Source organism: Myotis lucifugus, unplaced genomic scaffold (assembly GCF_000147115.1).
Source record: "Myotis lucifugus unplaced genomic scaffold, Myoluc2.0 scaffold_0, whole genome shotgun sequence".
In the NCBI taxonomy this organism is placed as follows: Eukaryota; Metazoa; Chordata; class Mammalia; order Chiroptera; family Vespertilionidae; genus Myotis; species Myotis lucifugus.
In genome coordinates this window covers 12,028,639-12,053,881 of record NW_005871048.1, presented here as the reverse complement: position 1 = coordinate 12,053,881, position 25,243 = coordinate 12,028,639, and the positions used below count along the sequence as shown (strand labels likewise).

Here is a 25,243-nt window from a genome sequence, read left to right as displayed (position 1 = left end):
TCATGTTACCTTCACAGCAACCCTAAATTCCAGGAGGTCATAACTTGCTCAAGGTCCTCCAGTTTCAGAAGAGTGGAGCAGAGTCTGACACCAAAACTCACAGTAATTGCCTATCCTGCTGCCATCTGAGTCTTAAGAGTCAGAAAATGTTCGAGTAAGAGGGGCTTTAAAGGATCATCCACTTCAGGGAAACTGTGTCTTGGATTATGCAGAATTTCAAATTTTTTAAAATATTGAGCAGTTAATGGCTTTAGTTCGGTGGGTGAGGAAGGGGACCTCTGGCCTGACCCAGGCCGCCCGGCCCTGCCCTCATCATACCTGTTCTGCTAACACGGAAGCGCCCCCGCTTTCCACCCAGCAAGGTCCAGGAACCACAGTTCAGTCCAACTCCCAGTTTGAAGAGGAGGAAACTGAAACTTAGTTAGTATTCAGATCTTGCCCCTCCAACTCTGACACTAGAGACAGGGCTCTAAAGATTCCCAAAACATGGCACTCTTTCCATGTTTCCAAGTTGTGTTTAAAAGCACAAGAGAATGAACAGAAAATGATCCCTCCCAGGTGGTATAAAAAAAACTTCAACAGGAAGAACTGAAGCTCTATGTCCATGAAAGTACAGCTGCCTCCCATCTTTTGAGTGGATAGCAATTTGCATCTATATCATGGCAGTTACATTAAACATTAACTACATGCCAAGCACCAAGGCTGCTGCCTGGAGTTCTGCAGTGTATTTATTACTGAACAGCAGTACTCAACACATGGGGGGGCCGGGGGGGAGGGGGAGCCACTGCCTCTGCCCAGAAGGGGTGCCTTTGTCTAATTCACACAATGGTGTCATCTGCTCACCAAGCTGTGTGCCTCCCACCCAGCCAGTGTCTGTGAGAAGGAGCATGCATTTTCTAATTCACACAAAAGCACCCCATGGGCTAGCTGAGGCCTTGGTGGTGAAAATGCCTCACATAGTTTATCGGATTTAATCCTCATTTAATCACTAGAACCCTATGAGATGGCTCCTGTCATGCCCATTTTACAGCTGAGAAAATGCCTTCTTCTAGCTTTCCCATTTTACACAGGCAGGAAGTGGTAAAGCAGGAATCTAATCCAGGCCTCTAGTGCCTATGCCACAACTCCTGAGACGTCCAGGTGCGAACACGCGAAAGCTCTATGGCCACCAATGCCAATCTGGCCCCACCACAGCCACATACGGTCCCAGTGAGAACAATTGGATATGATCTTTCCAAAGTCTCTAAATGTACCTGCCTCTCTAGCTATATTCCAAAATAAGGACATAAAACAGCATTAGCTATTTCGTTGTGGAATATTACATAGAAGCATATGAGAATGTAAAGTTTAGGGAATAAATTAAAGTGATTCCACTCCTGTCATCACCTCCCAAGTCAAGAAATTCCCAGCACTTCGGAAGACACCTCTCATCAGCTCCTTCCCAGTTATACCTTCTTCCCTCAGCCCTAGAGGTAACACTCTCCTTTTATAATGGCTTGTCTTTATATTTTGATACCCATATATACATTCCTAAATGATATGGTTAAGGTCACTCAATAATTATTCATTAAGCATCTGATATGTGCCAGGCTCTGTTCTAGGCAATTGAAATAATGATGCTTCCCCTTCGCAGCTTATGTTCCAGCAAATATGTGTCTGTTTTTCAACTTAATATACCATCACAGACATATAGCACAGCATTTATTCTGCACACTGTGAGATTCATTCACTTCGTTATATGTAGTTGTAATTCATTTTCATTGCTCTCTATAGTAGCCCACTGTATAAATGTTTTATAATTTATTTCTTCATTCTATTATTGATGGACATCTGGGTTGTTTCCAAGTTGGGATTATGAGCTTTTGGTTCATGATCCAGATGGACATGACCATGAAATCTCCAAAGCATACATCTATGAGTAGAATTGTGAGGTGATTGGGTATGCGAACCTTTAAATTTGCCAGATAATAAACTATTAGGCTAACCTGGTTGTACCAATCTGCACTCCCTCAAGCTAAGTATGAGTTCCTATTGGTCCATAGCCTTACAAATACTTGGTATTGTTAGACTTTAAAATATTTGCTATTTTGATGTGTTAGCAAAATCTCAATGTGATCTTATTTTGCATATCTCCAAACATGTATTGGTCTTTTAGATTTCCTCTTTTGTGGTGTGCTGGTTTCAAGATTTTTGTTCACTGACAGCAGAGGAGTTGGGGGTCATAGTAGAAGCCCATGAGTAAATCTGATCCTGAATATATATCTGATACTTCTGAAGACTCCCAGTGGACAGGTTAAAGAGTCATTATACGTTAGAAATTAATGTTGGCATTATGACAGTTGTATCTAAGGCTGATTGGGTCTGGAATTTGCTGAGCACCTACTATATACCAGACACTTTATGCCAAGCAAGCTACAGAGTTAACTTACCTCCAAAGGTTAATTCCAAGATAACTGTTAATAGAAGCAATACAACAACCTATTGATGATTCTCATCACTGATGTTTCTATCTCTCTCTCCCTCTCCCTTCCTCTCTGAAATCAATAAAAATATATTAACAAAACAAAAAAAAGCAAGCCCTCTGAGGTTCAATAGTCTGGTCTATGCTTCTATGTCTCTGGATCTCCTTTCATTTCTATTACCCCTAAATCAAAATACATATAACTGAGATATGGAGAGAAGGCTAATATAGACTGAAAACCTTTTCAGTTTCATAAATAACCTTTTAAAGTATAAAGTAATTTCAGTTCTCAAACTAATTACAAATGACCTATAGACAGGTTGAAAGATAAGTGAGGTTATCCTGGTTGAATTAAAACGGTTGAAGCAAAAAACTATTTGGGGGAATTAGGGAAATTATCTCAACTGAGACTATTCACACATTAAATTAAAATCTTTTCTGGAACAACATATTTTAAGGTAAAGGGAAAAAGTGAAGATTACTATGAACAAGGTCCAATTTGGGGCACTGTCACCAAAGTACACACATCTCTACTAAAGACTACACCAGGTGCACCTTGTAGATAATGGGATTGTCCCTTGCTGGAATCTATAATTCCACCCATTTTAGAATAGATCTGAATCTGAAAGCTGCCTACAAATATACCACCAGATTCCTTGTCAAACCATTTGAATTGCCAACTTCACAGTTTTAGTTGCCTTTGACAATATTTAAAAGCTGAGTCTAGTGACTACATTGAAAAGACTGGGAATTTCTCATCTTCCTAATTCACGATACATCTCTTCAAAACTCTATGTGAGCCTTGAAGGCTTTCAGGGGCAGGCAAGTTACAACAACATGAAAAGACTGAAATGGCAGAATGCATGCCCCACCCAAAGACAGGCGTTCATGTTTTCTTGCTTTCTTACAGGATAGGTATTTTTCCCATTTACAGATGAGGAAACAAAACACATACAGACACATTCTTCCTGGAGTGGCCACTTTTAAACCCCTTACCAAGGACAGTCTTTGAAGCATTATTTATAAGAGATAGTTAAAAAATCTAACTGTCCAACAATGAAATTCTATATAGAACTTGTTTTTGAAGAAATAATGATAGAAACAATATTTCAATTATTGCCATCACTTTATTTGGCAAACATTGCTGTATATTTAAATGGGTTCAACCTCCATAGGAAAGTTGGTTAATAGCTCAACAGTTAGATTTTGGGATAAGTTTTGAGTTCAAATCCCAGCCCTGCCACAGATGAGCTTTGAGATCCAGGCAGGTAATTTAATCTTGTCGATGCTCAGTTTCCTCATCTGCAAATGGGTAAAATCCTCTCCAAAGTGTTATGAGAATTAAAATAAGATTGACATAAAGCAATTAGCGTAGTTCCTGGAACACAGCAATCAACAAATGGCAAACTTTTGAAATGACAAATCCTATCTAACAAACCTTTTAGCTAATTGTGGCTCTATTTTACAATTAACTCATTGTAGTACGTATTATCAAGGACTAAGGCTCAGGATTAAGCAAATTCTACTCAAGACACAGTCTGGAAGATACATGCTGAGATGTAAAACGAACCATGTCGGTGGCGGTGCCCTATGACCCCTGCACTGAATTTGGGAAGTCCAACCTCTCTCTTCTGCAGGCAGACCTCATTTCATCACACTCCACTTTACTGTGCTTCACAGATGCGTTTTTTTACAAATTGAAAGACTCCTCCAACAGCCAAGAGACTCCGACTTGCTTTTTTGCAGTCCTCGCTTTATTGCGGTGGTCTGGAACCAAATCCGCAACATCAGAGGCATGCCTCACTGTGTGACACAGCATTATGGGGAGCTTCCGTTGAATGTTTGCCCAAGGATCCACGCTGATTCAAAGCTTCCTTAAGAAGTAATTTTGGCCTTACCTGTAAACATCCTGGGGCCTACTTCCAATCACAGATCCCATTCCAGTTGAGCCTGATACATTTTCACGAAAAAGTAATTTATGCTCTGGTACCTCCTCTCCATTCCCAGGCCACACGTAGAAAGGAATCCTTTGATTCCCTGAAGCCCAGCTGCTCCCGTGACCTGGGATCAGCAGCATTGGCTTCACCTGGAGCTGGTTAGAAATGCAGGCCCTCCCGCCCCACCTCAGCCCTACTGAGGTAAACTCTGCATTTTAACAAGATGCCCAGGTGACTCATATGCACGTTAACACTTAGAAGCACTGCTCCTAAGTGCCTGCTGCTTCTTAATTCACAAGACCATCTGCAGGCTCCAGGAGCCAAGGAGAAATCCATCATGAACCAACTTTGCCTTCGACTCTGACCTTGACACAGGCCACAGAAGTCATTTTCTTGCATATTTTATGAGCTCTGGTTCACTGTTACATAATAAGAAATACACCTGGACTATATTATCTTGATTTCACGGAAAACTGGATTTAATTTTTATCTGATTGGATGAATTATGCCTCAAATTAATGATTCATATGTCTCTCCAGTTTGATTTTGGGCATTTTAGCAAATAACCGCAGTTGAATTCCATGACATGATTTTCTGGGGAAATTCTGTTTTCAAATATATTCTCACCATTTGTAAAAGATCTCTTAGGAGGTTAAATCTAATTTTCAAAACTGCTCATAATCCTTTGTCTACATTCTCTCATTTACACCACTAGAACTAGTTTGCAGATGGATGAAGCTCACATTTACACCACTAGAACTAGTTTGTAGATGGATGAAGCTCACAGGTTAACAATTTATCTAAGATCACACATCTAGTAAGTGACAAACCTCAGATATAAATCCAAACCGAAAATCCACACTAACCATAACTAGTATGTCCCTGTGTTCCCTAGAATGCTCTCTCTGTGAGATTCAGAGTCACGTGGGCACTAAATGCTGAGAACTGCAAAATCCAAATGCCTGACTTAACAGCATCACCCAGCCTATCTGCTTATGGAGCCCTCTGCTTTCCCCCAAACCTATAAGTCAATTAGGTCACCTTTCTACAAGTACTACAACATACCAACCTTTACACTTCAAAAATGTTTTTAGAATTCTCTATTACTAAAGAACTTTAAGGCATGTTAGATATGCTCCAAGAAGGAATTAAATGCTTGCATGTCAAAGTTATCAGAGGAATTGGTGACCCACAAAATTTTACCAAGAAAATAATTTCTGAACTACAATTTTTCCATATTGTCAGAAGTGCTTTGCTTAAACAAATGGAGGGGCCTTCTAGGGTAAAAGGCATCCAAACAGGGAAAACAAATTAAAAAGTTATTTTGAAAATATACAGGTATAATATATATCATTTTGAAAAGATATAAAATACTTTTACAGAAGCTTATAGTCCTTACCACCCAACCTAGGAAAGTAAGTTAGAAAATCAGGTTGCTCCAAGTCTTAAGATTACAGGACAGGTACACTGTTCCAGAGGAAAGCAGCTCTACCCTTAGAAGACTCGTGCCTTAGGAGACCAAGCCTTACAGAAAGCAGACCTCCAGAGGCAGTCATGAGACCTGGCTAGTCAGTATGGACTCAACCTGCATTTGAAACAGGGGCCAACATAAACACCAAGGAACTTTTTTTAGGTTTCCTAAAAGCAAGCAGTGGTGGCATTGAAAAAGTAAACCACTGAGTTCAGATAATTTACACAAAGAAATCTAGAGGGAAATGAAAGAATTTTAAAGTATTTTTAAATTATCCACAGGCAGGCAGACTGTTTTCTAACTCATGCACAGCACGTCAACTTATTTTCATTTGGACAGTATTCTACAATCTTACTTAGCATGCAGGTATCAGTCTGGTCAGCACTTTAAGGATACTGTTTTCTTAACCACAGCACTTATTCTTCCCTATTCCAAAGAGATTTCAGACAAGAGATGGCAAACTCAGAAAAGCAGCAGCTCCACCAGCCTCAGATTGGCAGCATAGAAGGGCCAACCGGGAAGAGAAACACCAGAAAGCTGAAAGGGAAAAGGTGCATGGCTTTCTAAGGCTTCTGTTTTTAGCATTTCGGACGGTATAAATGCCCTTATTTAAGCAGTCAGCACAGTGGCCAATAGCCTCCCGTCACCCTCTCATTCACCAAGCCCTCCCCGCTTGTGCCAATTATTCTCCATTTATGCCCCTGCCCCCCAACCACCACCAGGGCCCTGCTTTGCCCTCTCTGCCCCAGAAAGATGACCCCTGCTGCCTGCATCTCTAGAAAGCCCTTGCTGGCTGGCTTCCAGCAGAGTTTGGTCAAAGGCTGCGCTGGCAGATCAGAACAGGTGGAGGCTATTCTTTCTCGCTCCCTCCGTCTTGGCACATCTCTAGAAACAGCTGCCTCCCGTGGCAACCCCAGCTCCTACCAAACAATCCTCACTTAAGGTTCTCACTCTGAGATCTAGTCACCCTTTCCCCTTGTCCTCCATGCTCTTCAGGCTGTGGCTAGTCTTTCCCCAGCTCACCATTGCTTGTTTCTTCCTGTAAGGTTGCCCTTACCTCTAAGCCAGCGGTTCTCAACCTGTGGGTCGCGACCCCTTTGGCGGTCGAACGACTCTTTCATAGGGGTCGCTTAACACCATCCTGCACATCAGATATTTACATTACGATTCATGACAGTAGCAACATGACAGTTATGAAGTAGCAACGAAAATAATTTTATGGTTGGGTCACAACATGAGGAACTGTATTTAAAGGGCCAGAAGGTTGAGAACCACTACTAAGCAATCCTTTCATTCACTTCTTTTTAGTTGAACCATCCAGGGTGGATTATCTTTCCTGCCGGAAATCTAATTCACTATCTCAAAGCCTTCGTGCATTTGTGTTTTATCTACCCAGGGAGCTCTTCACTTACCGCTTTGTATGGCCAGCTGTTAGCAATCAGGTGTCAAACTTGTCTCACCTCCTCAGGGGGGCTTCCCTGATCACCAAATCTTATATTAGCTCCCACCTCATATGCTCTGAAGACCCTCCCATTTTTATCACCTTGCCCTCCTAGAAATCAAGCTCTTAAAAGCAGGAACCTAGCCACACTGTCTTGCTCACTTTATACCCAATTCACATAAGTGTCTCATATATAGCAGAGGTTAAAAACTTATGTAGTTCCAAATCAAATTTTAAAAACTTCAATTCCTTCAGGTTTATTTTTAAAGCAAAAGAAGACCCCAAAGTCTCATAATGTTAATCCCATAAAGACCTTTAAAATGAATGCAAATTTATCTGGTAGAGCATAATTTCTTGAGTATTCTTGCCTGTAACACTAGTTCTCAACTGTTTTCTGTAGCAATACAACTGATTATATTCCCTCATGGAACACACTCTCCAGGCCAACCAGATGATGGGCTACAGGACAAGATTTAATGGAACTAGATTTTTTTCAATCTCCAGGAGATAGGTCTGGCTCTTACTACTTTCAAGAAAAGCAACAGTGCCCCACTGTGGGCACTGACCTATGAACCAGGAGGTCATGGTTCGATTCCTGGTCAGGGCTCAAACCCCATCATTCGGCTCAAGTCTCTCTCATCATTGATGTTTCTCTCACCCTTCCTCTCTGAAATCAATATATTTAGAAAAAGAAAAGGAACAGTATATATGAGGTTATTATACAGTATCCTAGGGATAGCCCACTGCGATCCACAGTGAACCACAACTACCAGAGCCCCATAACCCCGAGTAAAAATGTGAACCTAAAGGACCAGTCATTTGATCAAAATGTGATCCATTATGAATCAGAAAAATTAGACAAACTGATGACTTAATTGAAGTAAATTAGTTTCATGTTAAGTTTCTCTAATGATCATTTCCACACGAATTAAAGCTAATAATTAAATGCCAAAAATAATTTTATATACTGGTAAAACTTTAGCTCTAAGTTAATATATTCAGCTAAACAGCTTTTCATAAATAATTGCTTCCATTTTCCATATAAACATACTGAGAATTTTTAGAATAACAATTTCAATAATTCCACTTGACTTACTTTTAATTTTTATTAAAAATGCAAGAAATCCAGAACAATTTACAACTATACAATGTTTGAAACAGCTTTCCTATTCCTACTTAAAGCTTTATTTTTTAAATGTCTACATGACATGTGCTTACACGGGCTTGAGACTATCAAACCTGACCACCCAGTGACGTTAGCAGTTTTATTGCACAATGATCCACATAACACTGCATATTTGTTTAGTTCAGCCTATATCATAAAGTGCTAGTCATTGGTGGGAAAGTAACAAAGCCTACTAAACAATGCAATTCTCCATGATATTTTCTATTTGGGTTGTGAGGGGTAGCTAATTTAGTGCTATCAGCCTGAATAACAGATTTCCATTTAAAAATATATAGTTTAAAAAAGGCCTAAGGTCTATGAATATGTCACAAGCATTCCAAAATTATGAGTGCTAATGCATAACAGTCTAGTTTCTAACATTTTAACTTCAAAAAAACAACCAGTTTAAATAAAACAACCTAAGAAAAAGGTATTTCAAAAATGAACTTAAAATTTAGATAAAAGTCATTCTTCAAATGAACTTTTAAAAGGATACAGTCATTATGATTTTGGTTATTACTCCTAAACAATTAAATTTGTATTTTTACTTGTTTATTATTACCAATGCTCATTACCAAACAATGAGCCACAGAAAATGCATACAACTGACCAGTTATTCCACATATTATGTTTAATGACACTAAAAATAGATCATTAACTCTTTAAAAATGTAAACATAAGCCAGGACAATCTGATATATTTGTGCCAAAAAATAAAAACCACAAGACACAGTAAGAGGGGATAAAAAAACAAAAGACCAATATCAATATATCTTCACTAATATTTATGAAAAATAATTACTCGACATAGGTGCAAATATTTTCATAAAACATGTTTTATGAATGACAAGTTTTCCCAGACACGTTTTATCTGGAGGGAAAAAGTGATTAAAATGAAGAGCTACATGTGTTAACCACTAACTTTGTGTTTCCTGCAAGAAACTATGTTTACTACACATGCACATATGGGCGTTACAGCTAAGAAAACACTTTTACATGTCCTTAAGAATAGTTTATGATCTTTAAAAAAACAGTATTCATTTTCCAGGCAAATATACTGTTAATATTCTTTACACATCTCAAAATACATAATTTTCCATTTAAATATATTACCATTTCTATGGCCTTTCCCCTATCTTTCTTTTAAAAACAAATGCAAGACACAACGTTTAGTACTAACTTCTATCCATTAGGCATTTAAAAAAAATCTTCTCTTAGGACACAAACATGATATAAAATTGAAAAACCAAACACAAAAACAACATAATAAATACATTTGTATGCTTTCCCCCCAACAGGAATGTATCAGCAACACCAGCTAACATAAATAAACTTCATGTTCATAAAAAAAGAAAGACAATCCAGTTAACCATTTTAGTGTGTCCTTTTCCTGTTATTTGTGAAAGGCAGAAGAGTGACATGGAAGAGGCAAGGCAGTTTAGGTTTTCTGTGTTTTAAGAAGAAACACACACAAAAAACAAGTGTGGCGACAGAATACTTAGATGATATGTAATTAGTTACGAAGGTAAACACCCAGGCATTGTTTTGCCTACATTTTTCCTTCTAAGTCACATCAGATGCTTAAACTACATGTCCTCTTCGTATTCTAGATATTTTGTCATGATGGGTTCTTCAAGCTGAATTCCTCCACTGCCCATTAATGCAAATGCTGGATACATGGTGCTCGAACAGTCCACCTGGCGCTCATAAAGGCATTTCATGTGATCCATGTCATAGAAGCCCACTTTGCCTTTATCATAGTCGAGGAAAACCCCTATACTTGTTGGCATGGGAAGAACTCTATTTTCAGCTTCATTAAAAGTAGGTGACTTGGGTATAAAGAACTTCTTCATGCCTATAGTAACTAACGTAAAGCGTTGTGAAGAATCAAAACAGGCATCCTCACTTCCGCTGTCATGTCCACTGTCTTGCTCATATCTAAAACACAACACACAAAGTAGAATCTTATCTGAATCATTATCCATAGGCCTTCAAGTAACTGTGAAACATTTTACAAGACAATATACACTGATTTAACATTGAAATAAATTATATATCAAAAACTTTCTATTAAAACAAAAACATAAGATTACACATTACCATTCAGAATTATACAAACACACCCCAAATTCGGTCTTAAAACACCATCCACTCTTACCTAGATAATACACAGATGAGAACTTAAAAAATAACTTGTGCCTATCAAAAATAAACCAGGGGGACAGGAACTAAAAGACTTATCAAAGATTAAATATGTATAGCACACAATCATACATAAGAAAATACCAAACCAAGATATGTGCCTTAATCCAAGGAATTGCAAACTAAATAAATAGGCACTGCATAATGCAGGAGAAAAAAGGCGTGTTTCATTCTCCGCAGAACTCTACTTCCCAATCGGGATTTCTACATAGAGCTATGATGTAGCAAGTATTCTGAAGGCTTTTCCCTGTTGTATAGAAAATAGGAGCTTATAGAAAATTTTGATATGAAGTTCCTCCCATTTTTTTCCTATGCATACTTTGCTTTTTATATGACCATATGACATCAACCATTTTAATTTTTTTGTACTTCTAACATTCCTAAAATATGATTAATACTAATATTTTATCAAGTGGACATGACACTGTTTAAGTAACCATTTCTCTAATACAATTTTCATTGTTATGTCAATTTCTCATCTTTGTGCAAAATTTGTTCCTATCGCTCAGATTGTTAACCTGGGATTCTGTTCATGTAAGTGGTTAAAAGTTATGTTTGGCCCAGCCAGCTTGACTGAGTGGTTGAGAGTCGACCTATGAATCAGGAGGTCACTGGTTCTATTCTGGTCAAGACACATGCCAGGGTTTCTAGTTTGATCTCCAGTGGGGGGTGTGCAGGAGGCAGCCAGCCGATTGATCAATGATTCTTTCTCATCATTGATGTTTCTATCTCTCTTTCTCCCTCTCCCTTCCTCTTTGAAATCAATAAAAATATATATATTTTAAAAAGTTGTCTGGGCTACTTCACCATACACCATCTAAAAAAATTAAACTGCATAATCTCCATTAAATAGTCTATCTCTTAAGACACTGAAATTATTTGCTGTGGAAACATGTTTATTATGACTCAATTCTGTCAACTTATTTATGGGACATTTAAAGACAAAAGAACAAGTTAATATCAAATGTGAAGTATTGCAATTAGAGGCATTTCACTACATATGTGGATAATTTTTATCACATAATTGAGGTAACTGATGTGATTTTCAAAATTTAAAACTGCAAAGCTATATCATTATCAAGAGGTATACAAAACAGACTTATTTACTCACAGCATTGTAAATGGCTAAATCTCATTATTTCCTGTGTGAATAAAGAAACCTGACTCCTTTTCTTAGGCAGCCACAAAGCACAGCCAAAACCCCTGAATCTAAGTATGCTGGAAATGTAATAAGTAAATCCAGGTCTATTTTCAAGCTTACCTTGCAAAACAAGCATGTTTACTTTTTAAAAAATTATCAAGTTGTAAATCAATTTAAAGAATGTACCTCGGACTCACTGCATCCCGGGGAGAACGCAGCCATTCTTGCAGTTTATCACTGGAAGCAACTCCTGCTTTGACCAGGTATGAATAGGGTTCCACACGGAAGGCCCAGAAGTGCTTCCCTTTTGTAATCCCAACATCTCCAATGATGTAGTCTAAGCTTGTGTAGTATCCCACTTGGATGCGCTCTGCAGCAAGCAGGAGGTTAAATCCAGCTCTACTCTCTACACGGTCTCTCTTCAAGTTCAGCAAGAGGTGTTCATTATTGTAACCACATTTTTCATCAAAGAGGAAATTGAAAACTGTAAATAAAGCTTACAATTAGTCAGAAATATTTACTAGCATTTCTAAAATTTACTGTTAAAAATGATAGGTTTTTCAAATAGAAATTACTGAAAAGGGACAGGATGTATAACACTACCCTAGACCAAACTATGACAAACCAAAACCCCAACTTAGAAATAACTTCCAATAAACTCTCTATACCTGGAAATGTTCAGAAACCTCAAAGGCAGAAGAAAATATTTTAGATATGAGAAAACTTATGTGGGTCCTTAGAATTGATATAACAAATCTATCCTAAGTATTTCACACTATTAGATCTGTGTTTTGCCCCTAAAATAAAGGGTTGTACATTTTCATAATTATCTATGTTTTCTTAAATATTTACTCCAAATTTTATAAATTTAAAAAATAACAGCAATTTTAATAACGTCTTTTCCTTATTCATCAACATGGGAACAGTGTACAGTGTAAAAAAAGAAAGCATAGGCTTTGTGTTCAGAGAGACATGGGTTTGAAGCCTGCTCAAGCATTTAACTGGAATTTAACCTAAATTTTAATTTCCTCAACTAGAGAATGAATATAAGATTACTTCTAAGACTCTATCAACTCAAATCCATTAAGCATAACAGTAGCTGCTAATCCAAAAACTGGGGACAATCCAAATGTCAAACAGATGGATAAAGAAAATGTAATATTCTATATAATAAAAGGCTAATATGCAAATAGACCAAACGGCAGAACAACCGAACAACCAGTCACTATGACGTGTGCTGACCACCAGGGGGTGTGCACAAAACATGGCAGGCCTCAGACATGGCGGGATGGTGGAGCAGGTGAGCGGGGGCGCCAGACCAAGGCGGGGTGCCGGTCGCTGTCATCAGGGCGAGCCTCTGGTGGTTACTGAAAATTCTTTGCTCCCATGTGCCGAGGTCCCGCCCAGCACTTACACCTGCTGCTGGTGCCAGCCTGATCGCTTGGCGCCCGTCAGCAGGTGCAAGCGGCAGCTGCCGCCCCGATCATCCCTCAGGGCTTCTCCACCTCCCCCTGCTCCTGAGGGGCAATCAGGGCAGCAGGCGCCGCTCGCACCCACTGACGGGGCTGGCCCCACTCACACCCAGTGCTGGCTCCAGCCCCAATCGCTCCGTGCCGTCAGTGGGTGAGAGCAGGGCTAGCACCACCAGTGCGTGGGAGCGGGGCTGCTGGCAGACAGGGAGGGGACCAGGGGCTGCGGCGGGAGGGGCCGGGCAGGGGGCACAGAGGATGGGCCGAGACCCACCCCTGTGCCCACAGCAGCCTCGCGGCCCACAGTTCCTTTCAAGGTACATGAATTCGTTCACTGTATATTAGTCAGCCTAAAAAAGAAGGAAATTCTGACATGCTATAACATAGATGAATCTTGAAACCTGCCAGTCACCAAAGGATTCTGTGAATCTACTTATATGAGGAACCTAGAACAGGCAAACTCTGAGGCAGAAAGTAGAATAGCAGTTACCAGGGAAAGGAAAATGGGAAATTACTATTTAATAGGCACGAAGTTTCAGTTTGGAAAAGGTGAAAAAATTCTACAGATGTGAATGGTGGTGGTTGCACAACATTGTTAGTGTACTTAATGCTACTGACCTGTACACTTTAAAATGATTAAAATGGTAAATTTTAACTATGTTATACCACAATTTTCAAAACTGTCTACTAGCAAGTTAAAACCATTCTCCATATGTAGCCGACATTCATTCTTTCTGGTGATGCCTATTGTGTCAATGTGGTAAGTCACGCATGCTTGCATGCTTCCTTTTGATCTCAAATCTCCCAGTTTGCAAACTGAATTTAAATGGCCACCCTATCCATATGCTTCTCTCAGAGAAAAGGAAGACAACATTTAACACTTCCTTTCCTCCTTCCCCCTCCACTCTGTTACTGAAAACAGTAGCTACTTTCAGGTTTCTGTTTTTCTTCCACTTTCAGTCAGAGACTAGAAAGGAAAGTGAAGACTGCATACACTATAAAATATTTACATAGTAACTGCAAATCCATCCTAAAACTCTATTGGATTTTATTGAGATTCAAGAAAAATCCTTTTAGCCAACTCTATTTATCTGTATCCTCATTTTTAAAAATTAACCACAATGTGCATGAAAAACCAACAGTGAGTGAGTACACTTTGAACAAAAAGGGAAGGAAGGACGGACTGCACAGAATACGGAAACTAAGCCACTACAAACGGGCAGGGGCTATGGGGTCTAGAAACCAACCGACAGACCTCTGAGGCAGTGACCAACAGGGCAACATGTTTTCCCGCAAACAACCATGAGCATGACCTTGGTCTAAGTGTCCCTTGTCCATGCAGACATTATAGTGAACATCAACTAACCTATAAATCATTCCCATTCTATAAAAATCTAAAGACGTCTGTAAGTAGTAGTATCAGTGGGTTTTAACTTGAAAGGGGGAGGGACCGTGGCTGGGGAGAAAGCTATCCACGTGGTTCTAAAATATCCCCAGGTGTTAAGGAATCACTGTGTTAGAAAATCCAGACAAGTCTAAATTTGGTTAATCAAAATTCTATTTCATATTATACCAATACATTTTTAAACTATCTATCTAGATTCTATGTTCTAGAGATTCCTATAAACTGGAACAAATATAGAATTACACTATTTAAAACTTGTACGGTAGCATTTATGCCATTTTAATCCCAAATTAATAGCCCTGCTCCCTCAAATTCTTCCTTTCAATTTTTCTTTATTTGATATCAGTCAAAAATCTAATCCTCTCCTCAGCCTACATGGTGAAATTAATGTAATCAGTCCATTTCTAAAACCTAGCTGGGTATGGTTTCCACAAACTTTTACAAATGAGAGCTGCTTTACTGTAGGTCTACACAGAGACATTGGCTAGTTTATGTTTATCAAGGTCTCTTCCAACGCTATGCTTTTTAATTCCCAATGGTTACAATACCTGGAGCCGGAGGAGTATGAAGAATCAATTCTCTGCTGCAAGGACTGCAGATGGAACCCTTGTAGGCTCTTACTCTGAAAGCGTAGTTACAGTTACTTTCAAGTTCTGAAATAACTTTACTTGTGCCACAAACTTCTACCTCATTCCAAGACAACATTTCCTGATCTCTATTAATCTTCCGATATTCGAGGACATAGCTATCAGCTGTATCCTTTTCTGGCTGGTGCCAATTTATCAACGCATTGTTATAAACTTTGCTCTGTTCCTCATTGATCTCTGGCACATCTATGCCTGAAAAATTATGAAACAGAAAATAATGTTAAAATGTTGCTATTAAAGAATCTGTTTTTCCTCAATAAAAAATGCATTGGCAACACTTAAATGATTTCTGTACCGTTCAACTTTCTAAATCTGTAATTCTATGTATGAGAAAAACAATAATTCCTGCGCATGTGACAGCATGGATGGACACTGCAGACATACTAAGTGAAATAAGCCAGGCACAGAAAGACCATTTTTGTGTAGATGCTGCCAGTATTTTAACTGACTGCATGATAGAGGTATCTGAAACAGTCCAATTCATAAAATCAAAGACTGGAATGGTGGTTACCAGGGGCTGGGGGGAGGGGGAAATGGGCAGGTATTAGTCAACAGGCATAAAGTCCCATGTAAGCAAGATGAACAAACCTAAAGGTCTGCAGCACAACACTGGGCCCAGTCAACTAGTGTGATGCACACTTACAATCTGCTACAAGCAGATACTCGTGGTAAGTGTTCTTACCACAAAATTTTTTAAAAAACAGTTAAGTAGAGGTTTAAAAAGGTACATTTGTGTTTATAACTTAAAAGGAAAAGAATGAAAACTAAGACCAAAAATGGAAAGACTCGATTTTAGCTTTATATTAATTCTGCAAACACTATAAATAAAAATTTTAACTATATGCCTTCAATTTCCATCTACCGAATAACAACCCTTAACTTTAAAATATTAATTTGTGTCCTCCTATAAACAATTCTTTTAATAAACATTTTACTAGTAAAATCTAAGTTTGGTGAACATAGCAAAAAAACTTCAATGAAACATTATATAATTTTCTTTCATATTTTTCCAAAGAGTTGCAAAGCAATTTAAATAATATTTTCTTAGTATAAACGTGATTTTTGTAAGATAATTAGAAGCTACATAAAACATGCAAAAATATGTTTTAAGTAATTCAAAGATAATCACTACAATAATTTTGTGTAGATCCTGCTAGTATTTTTCTCCCAGTGGCATTCCACTGTATGGAATGTATCAACTTTTAACTATTTATATGTTTCTAATTTTTCACTAAAAATACAATGGTTAAAATATTACCGCTAAGTCATTGTGCATATCCATAATCCTTTTTATAGAATAAATTCTAATAAGTTAAACCAGGGGTCCTCAAACTATGGCCCGCGGGCCACATGCAAATACAAATATTGTATTTGTCCCCGTTTTGTTTTTTTACTTCAAAATAAGATATGTGCAGTGTGCATAGGAATTTGTTCATAGTTTTTTTTTTAAACTATAGTCCGGCCCTCCAACAGTATGAGGGACAATGAACTGGCCTCCTGTTTAAAAAGTTTGAGGACCCCTGAGTTAAACCATCTGAATCATATGGTAAGAATAAGCTATAAGAGTTACTACAGCCCTGACCGGCTTGGCTCAGTGGATAGAGCAGTGACAGTGAACCTTTTGAGCTCGGCGTGTCAGCATTTTGAAAAACCCTAACTTAACTCTGGTGCCGTGTCACATATAGAATTTTTTTGATATTTGCAACCACAGTAAAACAAAGATTTACATTTTTGATATTTATTTTATATATTTAAATGCCATTTAACAAAGAAAAATCAACCAAAAAAATGAGTTCGCGTGTCATAGGTTCACCATCACTGGGATAGAGTGTCGGCCTGCGGACTGAAGGGTCCCGGGTTTGATTCTGGCCAAGGGCATGTGCCTTGGTTGCGAGCACATCCCCAGTGGGGGGTGTGCAGGAGGCGGCTGATCAATGTTTCTCTCTCATCGATGTTTCTAACTCTCTATCCCTCTCTCTTCCTCTCTGTAAAAAATCAATAAAATATATTTTTTAAAAAAAGATTTACTACATGTGTACACACACACACATACACACAAGCAAACCTATTTTTATCAAATCACAGAGAAGTATATGAAATGGAAAGTAGAAGACTGCTCTTCTCCTTATCCCCCAGTTATACGTAGCAATGTATTAGCATGTCTGGGTATAGTGCATTTATGCAACCATAATGAAATCTAGAAAGTCATCCGAAATATATTTTAAAGTGAAAAAAAGAAAACACTAGGTACAAATAACATGACTAGTATGGCCCAACCCGACATCCCTTTTTTGTTTTGAAACATAGCTTACTAAAAAAAATGTGCATTCAGGAGAAAATGAGGAGACCATAATCCATCAGCCAGAAATTGGGTGCCCACTTCCCACTGTTGTACACTGTTATACACTGGTATTACCCAAGATTACCCACCTTCAACCTCATCTTTCCAAAGACTGTTGTGGGATCACCAGGGAAGGAAGACTTTGTATTTCTAAGTAAACTAGCGTTTATGAAAAAGTATACCCTTTGGGGAGTATAGTATATGAAATAGAATCAGCATTTCAAAGAGTAACAAATATATACAGTGGAATCTTGGTTCTCAAACTTAATTCATTCCAGAAGGCTGTTCAAAAGCGATTTGTTCGAAAACTGAATCCTTTTTCCCCATAAGAAATAATGTAAGTTGAATTAATCTGATCCAGACCCCCAAATGATTCCCTCTTTTAACCTTTCTTATATACAATAGATGTCTAATGTGCTGTTTAATCTATAAATAAACATTCTTTTTTGAATTTATCGAACCACCTCCCACTAGCCTTAAAGGAATCACTCTCAGAATTCGTTCCAGGGGTGCTCTTTCAGGTCAACATGCAGATCTTTGCTTGTTCATATATCAATGTCTCTGAAATAGTGTCACTGGCTATCTGCATTTCATTTATCTAAATCAACAACAGTTTTTCTGCCTCTTCAATTGCCTGTGATCATTTTCTTTCACACCCTTAGCAACATTAGCACTCTTAATGGCCTCTTCATGTTTTAAAATTAAGTATACCTTTCTAAGAATTGTAATTGTTCACCATCACTAAAAGAAAAATCTGAGGAGGGTGAAAAGGTGGTTTAAAAAGAAGGAAGAACTCTCTTCTGGGGAGCAGCAAAACATAAACATAAGCAAGTCTTATGGGCTGAATTGTGTCTCCCCAAAATTCATGTGAAGTTCTGATCCCCAACACCTCAGAAAGGCACATTCATTGGAGGGAGATAGGGTATTTAAAAAGGTAATTAAGTTAAAATGAGGTCATTAGAGTGGGCATTAATCCAATATGACTAGTATGACTGGTGTCCTGATAAGAAATTTGGACACAGATGTGTATAGAGGGAATACACCGGAAGATGACCATCTGCAAGCCAACAAGAGAGGCCTCTGAAGAAATCAATCTTGCTAACACCTTGCTCTCAGACTTCTAGCCTCCAGAATCGTAAGAAAATAAATTTCTGTTGTTTAAGGCACCCAACTCTAGAGATTTTATTTTGGCAGCCCTATCAAAGTAACATAGCAAGGTAAACACAATCATGTTCGTCACTTTTAGCCTGGGGATATCTAGATTTCTACCCTAGAGAAACTCGAATACATGTACACAACAACCATTGATAAGGATGTTCAATACAGGATTGTTTATAATGAGAAAAAATAGAAACAATTCTCTCTCAGTAGGGAAATGACTTACATAATGAAATACTATAAACAGAGTATAGCTTTAAACCAGAACTTTGTGTATTAACAAATATTTATCTTAAACTTAATTTTTTTTAAAAAGCAGTTTACAAAAAAGGAGACATACAATTTGATGCCATTTACATAATGTTTTAAAACACAAACCAATAGAATACAGTTTTGTGTGTGGAAACATAAATGCAACATGATTTTAAGATAAGATGGTTCTGGGCAACTGAAATACCACTTAGTAATATCTATCTGAAGAGAACTTGTGTTTTTCCTATACAATGCAAATATAGACTAAAAGACTGGAGTTCTGCCATTAGTAAAACTTACCACTAGAGAAAAAGGACAATTCTCCAAGAAGTTCTGTTTGTTTAGATGTATTAATAACATAATCTTCAAAAGAAGTCTGGGCCGCAGGTCTAAAGCTCTTCAAAGATTCCGTAGCTTTCTGTATTCTGTATTCAGACAGATATATTTTATGTAAAAATGATTCGTTAAAAAAGATAAATCAGACTAAGTATCTGCAATGTGATAAACAAAAGAAAACCTCACTCAACATGCAAGTTAAAAGTGAAGTAAGCTTTGAGACAGCATGGAGGGACCTGGAAAGCATCATGCTAAGTGAAATAACTCAGTCAGAGAAAGACAAGTATCACATGATCGCACTCATATGTGAAATCTAAGTAACAAAATAAACTGATGTACTGACTGGATCCAGAGACATGGAAGCATGGAACGGAGTGCGGAATCTCAGAGGGAAGGGCGGTGAGGGGGTGGGGGGAGGTAGGAGGTAATCAACCAAAGCCTTTGTATGCATATATGCATAACCCATGGAAACTGAAGGCCTGGGGCCGGGGTATAGGGAGGAGGCTGGAGGTATAGGGAGGAGGCTGGAGAGGGTCAATGGGGGAAAACGGGGGACATATGTAATACTTTCAACAATAAAGAATTATTTTTAAAAAACTCAGAAAACAGGTGTGGTGCATGGAGAATGGAGAACATAGGGGTTTCTGTACCCAGAAGGCCTGACTAAACAGAAGTCAAGGATAAGGAGAGCAAGCTGTTCTCTTTGTGGGTCAAAAAAAAAAAGAGTGAAGCAAGAGGTATTTCACGTAACAACAGTATGAACAAACTGCTCAGAGCTAAAGGGAACATACAGCAGCATTCAATAAATTGCTCAGGAGATTCTAGGTTAAAAGTAAAATACCTGAGGTGGAGTTGTTTGGCTGTCTGTACGAAGCAAGACTGATCTGTTTCCTTAAGCACTTCTTGAGCATATCCCACAAGTCCATTGTTCTCTAGAAGCCCCTGATATTCTTCCATTTGAGTCTGAAATTTGTCTAATCTTAGTTTCTTTGAAGCATCGATTGCTTTCAAAACACTTGATTTCCTCTCTTCTAGAATTTCAAAGAGCTTTTCAAAATGTGTAATTGCATCTTCTTTAGCCCTCTCTCCATTACACTATTATAAAACAAGCAAAGCATTACTACATCTGCTAAATCCCAATGTCTTTTCACAAAAACAACCAAAATTCAATAAAACAAACCCAAGTATTATAAAGAAAATAAATTCTGTCTATGAAATTTGACATCAAGAAATGATCAGCGAGGTATGATCGGCAACTTTTATTTAGGCGCACTTTGTAATTCCCTAATACTGTACCTTCCTTACGCTTTTAATCTCCACAGTTCAGCAATAAACAATGTAATTAAATAAGAAAACAACCTTCAATTTGTATACAAAGGAAATTGAGGCAAAATTAACTGATTTAACCAAAGACAAGAGAAAATACAATTCTGGAGTTTTTAATTCATTTCTAATTTAATTAAGGAGATATTTTCCCACCTTATTCCAATTTTTAAAAAAAGTAAACCATGACCATGAAACTCAGTAAGATGACATCCTTTACTAAGATATAAAAATGTAGCTATTCCAATAACATAATTTAATTGTATAAGTCCTATGTGACTTTATGAAAATTACCCAAATTCTTTATGCTTGAGTTTTTCTCTTCTGAAAACTGGGGATCAGAGAAACTATTTAGGTTTGGGGGGGGGGGTTTGAAGATAGAAAAAGATTATTTACATAAAATGCCTGCCACAATGTCACATATTCTCAAAAAAACCATTATTTTCACTACAACGTAAGTATTCCTCTACTTTGTCAAAAAATGATCCTGTCTGTAGTGCTTATAAACATTGTAATACCAATAAAGTAGAGATAAACTTGATTTTGAAAATAAGACCATCAGAGCACTCATTATACTAGAGCCTAAGTAAGAGCCAACAGAAAAAAGTCTCCAAGAACATTCTTAAAAGCTGACAATATATTATAGAAGTGCATTGTGCATTTTCCAGTGACTTCTGGACAATATTTATAATGAGAGAAAATTTTTTCCAGATTCCCTTCTCTGTTTCCTAACCCCAGCAGCCGTAAGTTTTTTAAATGGGTAGGACAGGGGAAGTAGAGGGTGGTGACATTTGGGTCGTATTTCAAAGACCCATCAAAACATTAAACTCAGAAATATCATTATATGTAGGTAAAAGATAGAGTTTTCTTTTTAGCTAAATACATTATAGATAAAAAGACAGTATCACAATCATCACTGAGTAAAAGCCAAGAATATGGGTAAATTCTCTATTGTAGAAAAGTCTTACTGATAAGACTACAAATGCTGCTTAGGTCAAAAGTACAAACTAAATAATTTCTCCAGGACCCTAAGGAATCAGTGTCTACACGTATACCTGATACCTGAGTTTCTCCATTTTCATCCTACTGAATGAAAAACTCCAAACATGTACTGGGTGTTCCTTATTTCAGAAGGGCGGCATAACTGAGAAACAGCGGAGTAAAACAAACTTAAACTGACCAGCACACAATCCCCGAAGCAACTAATACTCTAGGTGACAACTTGTTCTGTGTTGGGGGATTACACTAATCAGACAAAAATATAAAAACAAAATTCAACTTTTAAATTACATGGGGGAAAACCCACAATCTACTTAGGGTGGTGAATGCAATTAGTAAATATCAGAAAAAGAATATTAAAAACAAAAGCAATACTGGTAATATAGGACTAATTTGCATAATTTCTCAATAATTTTAACCCATCTTTGAAAAAAATTTTCAAGAAGTAGTCTCATACTAAGTCAGGATATTTTTTATATTTCATTATAACTTTCAAAATGATCAAGAATAATTAATGGTTCTTCAATTTATTTCAAAGAGAAAAAAGAAACAGGCATTAAATTAGTAAAGAATATGTGGAATTTTAAAATATCCCAATCCTGGCCTCTTTTATTTTTCTAAATTTGTATTGAAATATAATACAGAAACAGAAAAATGTACATAAGTGTAGAGATCAATGAATATTTGCAAACACACCCATGTAACCAGCATCCAGGGTAAATAAAAGACCATTACCAGTATCCTAGAAGCCACCTTATAACTCCGAGGCACTAATCCTCCCGTCCTCAACAATTCCTATTCTGAATTCTCAGAATATAGTCCAGTTTCACCGTTTTTGGCAATTTTTATGAATGGAATCACACAGTATATACTACTTTATATCTAGCATATTTCAATATTATTGCAAGAGTTACCTATATTGTTGTACAAAGTTGCAGATACTCATTCTTACTGCTACTTATATTCCAGTATTGATGAACATTTGGATAGTTTCCACTTTATGGATATTACAAATAATGCAGCTATGAACATTCTAATACATGTCTTTTGGTGAACATATTCAATTATATACCAGGTATATAATTAAGAGTATCTGGAATTTTAAATAAACCTGGTTCTACCCATATACAGTACATTTTTCAAATGTGATGTTAACTTTGTAAAATATAAATAATTGCAAAAGCTATCATTTCCCTTATGTTACTACTTTTGAGACCTAAACTGCCACATAAGAATTAGTCATTCTTTCCGCTGTGCTCAAATATTATTTAATCACTGACCTCTATCACAACACTGATCACATGTCATAGCATTATAATTTATATTTTATATTTGTTTCCCTAGTCCCAGAAAAACAGAAGTAAAATCTAACACAAGTTTGTACTCCCAACTCATATATTACCCTCAAAATTTTATAAATGAAAAAGTAGTTGTCTAGATGAACATGTAAACCAGTTTATCACTTACCTCTGTTTCTTTCATTAACAAGTTTAGTTCAGAAATTTGACTCTTCACCTGGCTCTCCTTGCCAATAAGGTAGTTAATATCCTTTGAAAGTTTTTCCTGTTGGAATATATTAGTAACACAAATAAGCAGAGATAGAAGTTTAATGCAGGTCTTGAAGAACCTTTTTTCTTTTTTCTTTTTTACACAGTAACATCAATTAAAAGATCCATCTTTAATTCTTTGGAACACTCACCAATCAGACACAGTGAGTTTTTTTGATGACTCACTGGAGAGAGAGAGGAAGAACCCTTCAGGAAAAGGAACAAGGTTTCTGAGGACTAGAGGCAAGATGGGACCAAGAAAGATCTGTAGGATATCAAGGACAGAAAGAGACAGACTATCTTGTGTCTTAACCCAGCATTTTACAGATGAGGGAACCAAAGCTCACTGAGTTCAAGCATCACAGTCGGTAGCTGAGCTGGCTCCTCAGTGCACAGTATACTAACCACCATTCCCCAGGCTGAGAGGTACTTCCTCAGCGCTCAGCTACAAGATGACAGCTCCTCCAGTACGTCCCTGTCAGGCCCCTGCTAGGACCAGAAGTATGGGATGCAGGAGGTGGTACTCTTTTTAGCTACAGCAGCAAGGAGAAGAATTTGGCCATTTAAATTGAAGTAGGGCTTGGTTCTAAAACAGCTTAAATTAGAAATACAAGATAGGCTAGAGAAGAATAGATGACAGAAATCAGAAATATGGTTTAAGGTCTAAGAGCACCAGGGGTCACTCCCAGTTAGCTGTAACGCTTAGACAAAGTCTCTGGTCAATGACAGCCTTTATTTGAGATGGCTCCAGTTTTCTCTGTCCTCAGACACAGGTAGTCTGTGTTTATGTAGTCTTAGTTTTAACCAAGAAGCAGTGTCCATTTAGTCATAGGTCTCCAAAAAGCATAAACACCAGTAACACAGACCACATAACAAGCTCATGATTTTATAAAGCAAAAGTTAAAGGCATAAAGCAAAATAAAGAATCAAAATGTAGTTCCAAAAATAAACACAAGTCCTACCTTTAAGGTTTTGTAGGCACTGCTCATAGTGGTTACACGGTGATTGGAATGATTACCACCACCCAGCTTACAGAGATGACAAACTGGCCTCCTACATAATTCACAGTACATGTTGACTCTCTCCGTTTCATGTTCTGGGCACATTAAAATCTATCGAGTAAAAGAATAAAATTGTGATTTAGGGTCATCATAGCTCGCAGGGCACTCAAAGTCCCAAAATACAAAGATCTGCTTTAGAAAATCACTAAATAAAGCCATATAAAAGATAACACAGTAAAAAGAAATAAAAGCATTTGGTATATCATATGAAAAGTCTCTATATTAGAATTACTATTGATCAATTTCAAATGGTCAATTAAACATGTATATATTATTTACCCTAAACTTGGTGATAAGATGGTGAAATTTTCATTCCTATCAGACTTAAGTAGAATGTTTGACCAACTTAGAAAGGCTCTAACCACACTGATGAGGCAACTCTTTCTTAAATATATATTTTATTGATTTTTTTATAAAGAGGAAGGGAGAGGGCTAGAGTTAGAAACACCGATGAGAGAGAAACACTGATCAGCTGCCTTCTGCACACCCCCTACTGGGGATTGAGCCCGCCCTTGACCAGAATCGAACCTGGGACCCTTCAGTCTGCGGGGCCGTCACTCTAACCACTGAGCCAAACTGGTTAGGGCACTGACTAGGCAACTCTTAATAATTATAATCAATATTTTTATAAATTACCGTAACAGATAACTTATGAGAACCCAGGGCCTCACTATCCTCACAAGAAATCTGCTACTAGGAGAGTCTTGGAACACTTTATAGGCGTCCAGATGTGTTTGCTTTCACATATTAACCAAATTTAGAATCGTGTCCGAGTTAAATTTCTATCTTTTATTCAGTAAACTATCATTAGAGGTACATTTGAAGATTTATGTAAAATAACTATTTTCATTGGGAAGGGCAGATTTCTTTAGACTAGTGTGTTGATGA

At 37.6% G+C, this 25,243-nt stretch overlaps 1 protein-coding gene across 3 annotated transcripts in view; it reads right to left on the bottom strand.

The window, feature by feature from the left end:
- Nucleotides 1–8,412: 8,412 nt before the first annotated feature.
- Nucleotides 8,413–25,243, bottom strand: part of TRIM36 (tripartite motif containing 36) — a 41,542-nt gene continuing 24,711 nt past the window's right edge. For all 3 annotated transcript variants that reach the window (XM_006081141.3, XM_014461983.2, XM_023747418.1), the window contains exons 4-10: nucleotides 24,257–24,406; nucleotides 23,215–23,310; nucleotides 20,267–20,520; nucleotides 19,390–19,514; nucleotides 15,240–15,530; nucleotides 12,004–12,301; nucleotides 8,413–10,412 (exon numbers count right to left, since the gene is read on the bottom strand). In XM_006081141.3, coding sequence (XP_006081203.1) covers nucleotides 10,061–10,412; nucleotides 12,004–12,301; nucleotides 15,240–15,530; nucleotides 19,390–19,514; nucleotides 20,267–20,520; nucleotides 23,215–23,310; nucleotides 24,257–24,406 — 1,566 coding nt within the window. In that variant the 3' untranslated portion in view covers nucleotides 8,413–10,060. The remainder of the gene's footprint in view (nucleotides 10,413–12,003; nucleotides 12,302–15,239; nucleotides 15,531–19,389; nucleotides 19,515–20,266; nucleotides 20,521–23,214; nucleotides 23,311–24,256; nucleotides 24,407–25,243) is intronic.